This window comes from Cebus imitator, unplaced genomic scaffold, assembly GCF_001604975.1.
Source record: "Cebus imitator isolate Cc_AM_T3 unplaced genomic scaffold, Cebus_imitator-1.0 Scaffold62, whole genome shotgun sequence".
Lineage (NCBI taxonomy): Eukaryota > Metazoa > Chordata > Mammalia > Primates > Cebidae > Cebus > Cebus imitator.
Genome location: NW_016107377.1, coordinates 2,117,417 through 2,128,075, shown reverse-complemented (window position 1 = coordinate 2,128,075; position 10,659 = coordinate 2,117,417). Strand labels below are relative to the sequence as shown.

General features: G+C 36.9%; 1 protein-coding gene across 12 annotated transcripts in view; it reads left to right on the top strand.

The window, feature by feature from the left end:
* RABGAP1L (RAB GTPase activating protein 1 like) overlaps window positions 1–10,659 on the top strand; it is a 741,733-nt gene that overhangs the window by 703,541 nt on the left and 27,533 nt on the right. For 7 of the 12 annotated variants that reach the window (XM_017529899.2, XM_037739060.1, XM_017529901.2 and 4 more), the window contains one exon: window positions 1,011–1,103. In XM_017529899.2, the coding sequence (XP_017385388.1) occupies window positions 1,011–1,103 (93 nt within the window). Of the gene's footprint in view, window positions 1–1,010; window positions 1,104–1,443; window positions 3,150–6,619; window positions 8,490–10,659 lie in introns of those variants that run through there. The other 5 variants (XM_017529908.2, XM_017529907.2, XM_037739061.1 and 2 more) reach the window with 3 other exon arrangements.

Genomic DNA, 10,659 nt, shown 5'->3' with positions numbered 1-10,659 from the left:
TTTTTCAGAAAACAGTAAACTGCTGTCTTTGTAGATGACATAATTTTAGCAAGAAATAAATGAGTTGTTTAGATGACTTTCTATTATCTCATACAGCACAAAATTCTATATTTGAGTTTTCATTGTTAAACATTACAATCTTCTTTCTTTTCAGTATATTACCATTTTATATGTGTGTGTATACACACACACACACACACACACACACACACACACACACACATTTTTGGTGGCGGCGGTGGGGGGCGACCTGAGTCTTGCTCTTTCACCCAGGCTGGAGTGTAGCGGCAGGCACGATCTCAGCTCGCTGCAACCTTCGCCTCCCAAGGTTTAAGCAATTCTCCTGCCTCAGCCTCCCAAATAGCTGGGATTACAGATGTCTGCCACCATGCCTGGCTAATTTTTGTATTTTTAGTAGAGATATGGTTTCAGGCTGGCCTCAAACTCCTGACCTCAACTGATCTACCCACTTGGACTCCCAAAGTGCTGGGATTACAGGCATGAGCCATCACACTCAGCTCATTTTAGAATATTTCTTGTAGCTCAATTTTTTACTTGTTTAAAATAATTTTCATTTTCAACATAATAGAAGGATATGAGTGAATTATACTTAAGAAAGTTAAAATTAACACTATTAAATACATTAGCAAGAGAAGGTTATGACATCAGCAATACTATATAGAACAGAGGTGGACAAAGTGTGGCCTGTTTCTGTAAATAAAGTTTTCTTGGAACACAGCGAGGCTCATTTATGTATCACCCATGGCAGGTTTTGTGCAATAACGACAGAGTTGAATCTTTGCAACCTAGACTATGGCCTAAAATATATACTGTCTGGACCTTCACAGGATAAGTTTCCCAACCCCTACTCTGGAGTGTGTATTTTGTTTCTAACTTTGAGTTGGGCATGTTTCCTTAGGATTTCAGAAATTTAACGAGCAAGCACACCTGAAATTTTTTTTTCCTAAATGGTCTCCTTGTCTAACATGGTATTCCTCAAATCCCTGCAGGTACCAACCAAGAAGCTGAAGAAATATGAGAAAGAATATCAGACAATGCGAGAGAGTCAGCTGCAACAGGAAGACCCAATGGATAGATACAAGGTATGAGAAATATTTTGCATCTATCGAAGTACCTTCTTTTTTGTTTTAAATGAGACTGAGTCTTGCCTTGTTGCCCAGGCTGATCTTGAACTCCTGGCCTCAAGCAGTCCTCCCACTTCAGTCTCCCAAGTAGCTTGGGTTACAGGCACCAGCCACCATTCCCCAGCTCAGCAAAGTATCTTTTTTTTTTTTTTTTTTTACTTAAAGCAGCAACTGTGGCAAGCTCAATTCCCTCTGCTCCTCCTTGATTGATTTAGATGCTGATTATGCTAACTGTCCAGGTATGTCTTCATTTCAGGAGACTCCCAAATAGCCAACCATAATATTTCTTTTCTTTCAGTTTGTATATTTGTAGGTAACTCCAGCTGTTGCATTTATACTGGGAATCTTCATAAGAAGCTGAGAGAAAGAGAGGGGAAAAGAAAGTGGCTTTCTACTTTCAAAAATGAAACAAAAAGGAAAAATGGCAAAGTACTGTTTTAGCTGTGCATGGTCATGTCCACAAAGACTTTTAGCAGGTGAACTGTTCCAAGACTGACAAGGATGTTTCAGAGTTGCCTCTGTCTGTAGCAAATGTTAAAAATACCAACTTACTTGGAAGGAAAAATAAAAACCACAAAGGTATATTGAGCACAGTAATGGTGTTTGTTGCAACATTTATTTCCAGACAAATTTATGAACAAAAATGATATTTGACTTACAGTATGAAATTTCAGAATCAAAATAATTTCAGTTTAATACATTCATTAATTGTGAATCTCTCTAATGGTAATTAGCAGCACTGTTTCTAGGATTCAATGTTGGGAAACACCTATTTCCAACTTATTTTTTCCAAGTAAAATATTGTCTCTTTTCAACATGCTTTAATTTTTCAGACTTATACAGATGCATAATAGCTTCTTCTCCCTCCACATCAATACACTAAGATAAAAGAATATTGTATTTTCAGCACTGAGCACCAGTGCCAAGAAGTCCTGCCAAGAAATGGACTGTGTGGCATGATTCATTAGATCACCCACATTGGAATGACTTCCAGTTTTGTGACTAGAGTTACCTTTATGTGGTCAGAGCTGGACATGCCAGCATAGTCACACAGTACGTCTTCTCTCTGTGGCTGAACCGAATAGCACAGGATGTATGCAGAGGAACAGAGAAGCAGGATGTAGGTTTTGTAGTCAGACAGGCCTGAATTCAAATCTTGCTCATTTTTTAGAGCACAGGATTTAGACTTCAAATTGAGGGTTTTAATCTCCATGCCACCATTCAGCATCTTAGACTAGTTATTGAACCTCTTCATCATGTGTAAAAGGTACAGTGTATCTGATTTTTTGATGGATTGTTGCAAGGATGAGGCATGCTGTATGTTAAGGACTCGGCTTATAGTTGTGTTCAAGAAATGGCTATTATTTTATGAAGGCTACTACGACAAATTATGCAATTATTACTAGAATAATACCACCTTATATGGGTCTTCCCCTCTAGTCCATTGCTGACTGTTCTCAGTTCTTTCAAGTGTTGCTAACCAATACTCTCCCCTTGCTTACAGAAGTGGTTCAAGATCTGATGATAAAATCCCACATACTGCTATAGCAGATAACTATAACAGTAAGGTGTTAACAGATAATGTGCGAAGCTTAATTTTCACCAACATCCCCTCAATAAAACCAGCTTTCAATGTAAATCATATAGCATGCTGCTTTAGAAAGGCTTGAAGGCAGTAATTATAAACTATTATTAAGCATCCAAAATGGAGCTCTCCTTTTGCTTATATTATTCTAATGTTCTTATTACTACCATTGTTATGAATAAATTCTGTGAAGAGTGCTTTAAAATAAGAGTGAAATGAAAGAGCAAACTTGTACATGTAAAATCAGGCTGGAACTGAACTTGTTATTGTGTCTTAAATCTTTTTTTGTGCCCAAGCAGGTATGAATTCATGAATAGTAAGATGTACATTATTTTTAAAGTACTTATAACATGTAAGATTATCAATGTGTATGGTTTTTGAGAGATCAAAGTAGGATTAAACTTTTTGTTTCGAAAGCAGGCATTACTTTTTAAGTTCGAGTATTGTTTCTTCTTATTTGTACATATCTGATACCCTCTATCGCTATTTCTTTTAGATTATTGTGATAAGTTGTCAGTACATTTATCTAATATCTCTATTCTCCTTTAATAATGTCTAGGCATTTGCCCTGGTAATACACTTGGCAAATTTATAGTTCTTAGATTATAATTACATTTTCAAGGTGGCAATCAACAGCATAAGCTTCTAACCATCAACATATCTGGTTTTTCAGATGATCAGTATGTAATTTAAGAAGCCATATTATAATTATCCTAATTAAAGTAGCAAAGTTAGAAAATACCTTTTACATATTCTAAATTTAATCCTGTGAAAAATAAGATCTCTGTCCTGGGAACGAGCATTTTATAATTCATAGATCTTGGACTGGGAACCCAGCTAATGTAAACTCTTAAAGACTGACTTGGGAAGATCTTTGAGGGCAATGAGTGAGAACTTGCACCAGTTCAGTAACAACCGCTCCTCATCATTAGAATCTCTGCTGCTTAAAAAGTCATTTGTACACCCTAGCTGGCCATCTGACAAGAAAGCTAGGAAGGCTGTAGGAAATTTTTTTTTAAAGCCCAGATATGTTATATAATAAGATATTTTAAGAGGTATTTCAGTTCAGTGCTATTTCTCTTGGACATGGTAGTGTATGTAAAAGGGCTGTCAGGTCGGGCATGGTAGTTCAGGCCTGTAATCCCAGCACTTTGGGAGGCCAAGGCAGGTGGATCATAAGGTCAAAAGTTTAAGACCAGCCTGGCCAAGATGGTGAAACCCTGTCTCTACGAAAAATACAAAAATTAGCCGGGTGCGGTGGTAGGCGCCTGTAACCCCAGCTTCTCAGGAGGCTAAGGCAGAGAATTGCTTAAACCCAGGAGGCAGAGGTTGCAGCAAGCAAGATCGCACCACTGCACTCCAGCGTGGGTGACAGAGCGAAACTCCATCCCACCAAAGAAAAAAAAAAAAAAGACTATCACAGGGAACCTAGAGGTGGGATTAAAGATCCAAGAATGTAGAGGTAGCTCTCCACAGTGATACTTCTTGCTTTACAAATATTTTCATGCTCAGGCTATATCGTTATAGTCACCTTCATTCAATAATTAAATCTCAACTACAAAGAAGGAGGTAAAATAGTTTTGTTATAAATTTAAATTTTAAAACTCCAAGTATCATGAAAATCTTCTGGAATTAAGAAGTAATATTGATTGTACAACTTTGTGAATATACAAAATCACTAAATTGTCCATTTGATTTTTTTGATTTTTTATTTTTTGTTTTGAGACAAAGTCTCACTCTGTCGCCCAGGCTGGAGTGCAGTGGTGCAGTCTCGTCTCACTACAACCTCTGCCTCCCGGGTTTCAAGTGATTCTTGTGCCTCAGCCTCCTGAGTAGCTAGGATTACAGGTGTGCACCACCACGCCCAGCTAATTTTTGTATTTTTAGTAGAGTTGGGGTTTTATCATGTTGACCAGGCTGGTCTCAAACTCCTGACCTCAGGTGATCCACCCGCCTCGGCCTCCCAAAGTGCTGGGATTACAAGTGTGAGCCACCGCACACAGCCACTAAATTGTACATTTCAAAAACATGAATTTTATGGTATATGAATTACATCTCTTCCCCTCCCAAAAAAGAATATTCCAAGACGACTGTCATTTAGCCTACCCTTTTCCTTTCATGAACCCTAAATTACAGCAGAGGTACCTGTGAGGAAGCCTTGCAGGAGGGAGAGCTTTCTGTTGAAATTAGAGCTAATTAGTGACTATTGATCTCATATGTGTCCATATTTATAGGATAAAGGCCAATACAGTGGGTGGTGCATTAATTTTTAATTTCCAGATAGAACATACGTTGTACATTATATGTATACACACACAGACAAAAACATATGTAAGTCGGTAACACATTTATATGCACTGCCTGTGCTGTCTGGTCTTGGCATCAGTTTATATTTTAAAGTCAGTGAGCACCGTAATGACTGCTTATAGCCTTTACTCTTTCTGTTTCTCTTCATGACTAGATTCCAAGAGATAGAAAGGAAACTTTTTTCAAGGAAGAATGTGTAGAATATTTTTATTTCAAATCTCTTTTATCTTCCTTCTTAACTTGGACCTGGCCAGATTTGTGTAAAATTCTTTGAACTCTAATATTTTGGTTTGTAAATTTAGTGGTTGATTTTCTAATGAGGTAAAATATGGGATAAAGATTTGGCTGTAGAAATAGCATATATTTTTTTTTCATTTTTGTACAGGTTCCCAGAAAACACATATTCATCAATATGTATAGCTGTTTTAGTATATTTTAGAAACATAGTAACTAGCCCTTAATAAGCGAAGTTACCAATTTCAGAAATTAAAATGTTTTTTATCTTAAAGAGATGAATTGTTTCTACTGTGAGGAAAGTTTTCTAGTGATGTTACCAGTAGATGGTACTTTTTGGAGATCTGCAGCCTTCAGCTACCTTTGGAGAATGATGTTCTTTTCTGGTTTAATTAAAGAACTACTTACACAAATGAGAGTTAAGCCTTAAAAAACACAGCTAATTAATTAAATTCATTGAATCTCCCAAAGCATAATAAAGGTTACCTGTTCTAGATGGGAAAATACTAAAAGAATCTGGAATATTTATACTTTCTTGGGTTTGGGACACGGATAGTATTATAAATACATAATTTCTAATTGAAGTGTCTTATACATGTTCAGTACAATTAAATTTAGACTGCTTAACCTCATTCTTGAGATTAAACATAGTAATTTTAAAAATCAAAATGTCATTTAAAGAAAGAAAATGATTCCTCTGTGTTTACAGAGTTTTTCTTGCATATACTAATTTTTGTAGAGCAATTGCCCCTACATGCAATTTCAAATGAAGCTATTATGCATAGTAAAAATAATACAAATGAAATATTTGAAATAAAGCTTAATTATACTTTTTTGCCATCCTTACATATCTAATAAAATAGTTTAGAGCAATTATCACATTTCTTTTAAACTTGACAAATGATGAAAGGTTTAAATTAGGATACATTTCTTGCCTATAAAAAAGAAGGAGAAGACTTTTTTTAAAAAAACCTTTGGGCCCTTTTTTGTGTTTGAGCCTTTCTTACTCAGAGGAGTCAAGATAAGTGAATCCAACTTTGAAAAATGTTTTTCTGATTGGGCACAGTGGCTCACACCTATAATCCCAGCACTTTGGGAGGTGAGGTGGGCAGATCACTTGAGGTCAGGAGTTTGAGACCAGCCTGGCCAACATAGTAAAATCCTGTCTCTACTAAAAATACAAAAATTAGCTGGGTGTGGTTGTGCACACCTGTAGTCCCAGCTACTTGGGAGGCTGAAGCAGGAGAATCTCTTGAACTTGGAAGGCAGAGGTTGCAGTGAGCCCAGATTACACCACTGCACTTCCACCTGGATGACAGAGTGAGACTCAGCCTCAAAAAAAAAAAAAAAAAGCTTTTTCTGCCATGGCCAATAAACTTACATTTTATTATTTTTTCACATCCTAGAAACTGTGCTGGCTTTTGGAAATATTATGTTATGAAATAATGTGCTTTTAAGAAATAGTAATAGACAGGAGGGTGGTTTCTATATGCCTATGACAACTTAATGATAAACTTCAGAAGGTTGCCACTTTCTCTTTGAGCATGGATAACGCAGAGAGTTCATTGTTGTCGGATGGTGAAGATGCAAAACTAAATCCTTTTGGCTTCTCAAGCAATATAGCTAAAAAAGGAGTGGGCAGTTTCTAACAATGCTGGTCTGCTCAGTCTCTTATACTTAGCACTTGGGGGAAGAATATGCGTTAGGCACACTAAGAATTTCTAGTGTGTTTATTGATGATCTTCAGAGTTTTCAAGAAACTTGCTTTAATTCTTAGGAAGTTTTCTTTTCTGTTTAAGTATTACTAAGAATATTACCTGACACTAATATGTTTCTATATCATTTAGAATGCATTTGCTTTTTGAAAATTTGATTTGTGTAATAGAGAGAGGAGGGATCTGCAAACTGTGGTTTATAGGCCAAATCTGGCTCACTGCCGGTTTTTGTAAACCAGGTTTTATTGAAACAGCCACACCTATTTATTTATTTATTGCGTATGGCTGCTTTTGTATGACACTGGTAGAGTTGAGATATTTCAGCAATAGACCATGCGACCTGCAAAGCCTAATATATTTACTGTCCGGCAATTTCCACTAGAAATTTGCTGACCCCTGTGTAAGACTATAATCTAATAGTTTTTCAAGTGCTGAAAGAAATGCAGTCTGTTTGACCAGCTGTCATTTATTACTGACAAGATTTTGTTTTTAGTTTGACATTTAAAAATTTGACAATTTCCACTAGAAAGTTAAAATTGGATGTGATGGGTAAAGGAGGGAAGCACAAAAGTTTCAAATATTCATATTTTTTTCTCAGATCTTCACTTACAGACAACATAGATATTTAAACGTTTTATCTGTAGGCATTTGAAAACTTGAATAGGAAAGTTATCAGCTCTTTTAAAAGAAGTATCCAGAAGAGAATACGTGAGAGTTGAGTGTGTTGTTGCTAAGACATTTTAACTGCGTCTTCTAGGAAAACATTTTCTCCTGACCCTTAAAAGTCTTTAAAAACATGTGCCAAAAATTCATCATAGCAGCAGACAACACCCAAAATATTGAGCTAGGGTTTATAAAGCTGCCTCCCTCCTTGTCATTTTTTCCTTTAAAGCTTAGTTTACTTTTAATTACCAGTTCACATTTTTATGGCTTCTCATTTTGGAATAAATGACATTCACAATCCCTTGAACTGCTTCACCCAGACTTCAGCCCCTAGGTACAAATGAGATCTGGGATTCATTTGTCTTTTGCATTACCCTGCCCAGCAATTTCCTTCTTTTGTCTGAAGATGAACTATTTTGCAAGATTTCTGACCTTATCATATAAGGAAGTTCCTTCCACCCAGCTTTGACAACACAGGATCAACAACTCACACCGTAGTTGCTAATAGTTCCACATAAGGCATTTTAGTCGTTCACGCAAACTAAGCAGCATTGCGGAGAGGGAGGAGTTTTAGGATATGAGTCTTCCTGAGTTGAGACTTGCCCACTGGCTGCCTCAAGTATACTTTGTTCCATTGAATGTTTGCAGTCACAGAGAGAACTTAGAGTTATGTGACACTCAAAGGAAAAGCAAAAGACCATTAAGAAGTGTCTGTTTTTGTTATTGCCATTTCATAAATATTTTAGTAGGTGTTCAATTTCATTGGATATTCTTTTGTTTTTTTCAATTGTCTTTGTACCTATGATTGAAAACGGTAGTTGGTCTATGACTTTTGAGGAGGTAAGTTTTTTTTTTAATCTATGTATGTCTGTAACATCAGTGTCTGTGTCTTTGAAAAATGCAGTATCCTCCTCCCAAAAGTTACTAATCAAACTTTCCCAGCTGTACATCTCCTATCCATGAGGAGAGAAAGTATGAGGACAGTTGTTATCTGCTTTTTATTCAAATGGTGTCAGCTGTTATGAGATGGGGGCGTATATGTGTCAGATGGTGTGATGTGAGTTTTAAGAGTTATGTAAGCAGTGTCTCCTGTAATCTTTTCTGAAAGGCAAGAGGGAACCAATCTGCCTGTTTTGAGCATTCGGCATGTCTGCTTGTGCAAACTTATAGCATGTGAATTTCTCTGGGCTGACTGAAGTTATTGGGGGTGACTTTAAGTCTGTCTCCCCTGGACAAACCTTGTCAACATTTCAAAATAAACCAAGCAGGGTTACTACCTTTCCCAAGTCCATGAAAACCAAACTATCTTCTCCATTCTAGTATACAGGCAAACTTTTTCTGGAATCAGTTAGTTTGAAAACAGTTTTGGCTCCTTGAGAAGAACTAGAAAAGACAGCCAAGTAATATAAGCTCTGTTTAACCCTCAGTAGGTAAGTGTGGCAAGTTCTTTGTCGAAAATCTCCATCTCAGTAGCAGGGTCTCACTGCTCAGTAGCATTCAGTGGCTTTGGAGGACTCATGAGGACACCCCTGGGTTCATACTTTGGAGGACGATACTGCATTTTTGGCCCTGTAGCTTGCTTTCCCTCTTGTCTGTGAGTGCAGAGCAGGAGTCTGACACTTCCCACTGTACTGCTTGCTTTGCAGACACTGAATTGAAGCTTCTTGCTAAAGCAAAAGCCAGTAGGCGTGCCCTCTAGGCTATTTTGCTTTGCAGGGACCCTGAGACACTGTTTCCCCCAAATCTTTTCCCACCCTTGCCCTTACCCCTTTAGCTGTGTGTCTGTAAGGAAGGGTTTCATTGCAACAGTCATTGTAATGAGAAGTTACTAGTCAGAACTTCAGCTGAACTCACACCTTTTTCTTATATAACAGATAATCCGTCAGACATGTATCTCTTATCAACAGTGAAATAGCTACCTGGTATGATTTCTAAATACTTGAACAGAGTACTTTTCCACGAACACCCTACGACTTTACCTGGAGGTTACTTCAACTCAATTCTAAGCATATAACTGTAACCTGAAAAACTGGTAGTGGCAATATTTTCACTTGTGCCCAATGAGCGTAATGGACATAATAGTTGAGGGAGCTTTTTGTACTTGGGGGCTCCACAAGTACAATTTCAACAGCAATAGGACACTTAACTCAGGAATAGCTGTTGAAGTAGCCTTATCCTAGTTTCTTGAAGAGATGTATGAAAAAATGAGAAAAATCTCTTCCCTGCGTAAGCGGCCTGCATTGTGAAATAAGTCATGTTGAAATTGTGCTGGTATTGTTACTCTTTCCTGGCTAGGAGGAAATTTGTTGAAAAAGTTTATCTTTTTTTTAATCTACATTTTCTACAAGAAATGAAAAGGAGTAATAGATATATCAGAAATAAAGTCTAACTCTCCAGCCCCTGCTAGAAATCGTGTTACTTAGGCAAAGATTGAAAGATTCCACTGTAGAAGCTCTGGCTTTTTAGAAATCTGTTTTTTAGTCTCCACATTTATCATTCTTCTGTGGGAGGGTGGCACTTCTGTAGACTGGGGGAACAGACAGAATCTGATGAGTACAAGTTGCCCCTACAAGAGCACACACAGTCTTCTCAGGAACATCTGGGGAAAGAGTTCCTAGCAAGGCAGCACTTCTGAGGGGTTACATTATAAATCTTGGTCAAAAAGGAGGATTCAGTATGGTTTTGTGTAGAATATGACCTTCTAACAGAAGCGGACTTGACTATTTCTTTCTCATTTTGGCATTTTATCCCTTCCAATGGAATTAAAATCCTGACTTGCTTTTTTTCTCAATAAAACTATTTTTAAATCCTATTGCAAATATATATTCATTATAGAAAATTTAAAAACATTTTTAAAAGGACAAGGACGACAATAAAAAAATTCACTACCTAAAGTTAATATCTATTTATATATTGTTATATAATGAGGTTCTCCAGTTATTTTTTATTTATTTTTCCTACAAGGCAGCATAAGCATTTCCTGTTATTGGATTTTTTTTTTTTTTTTTTT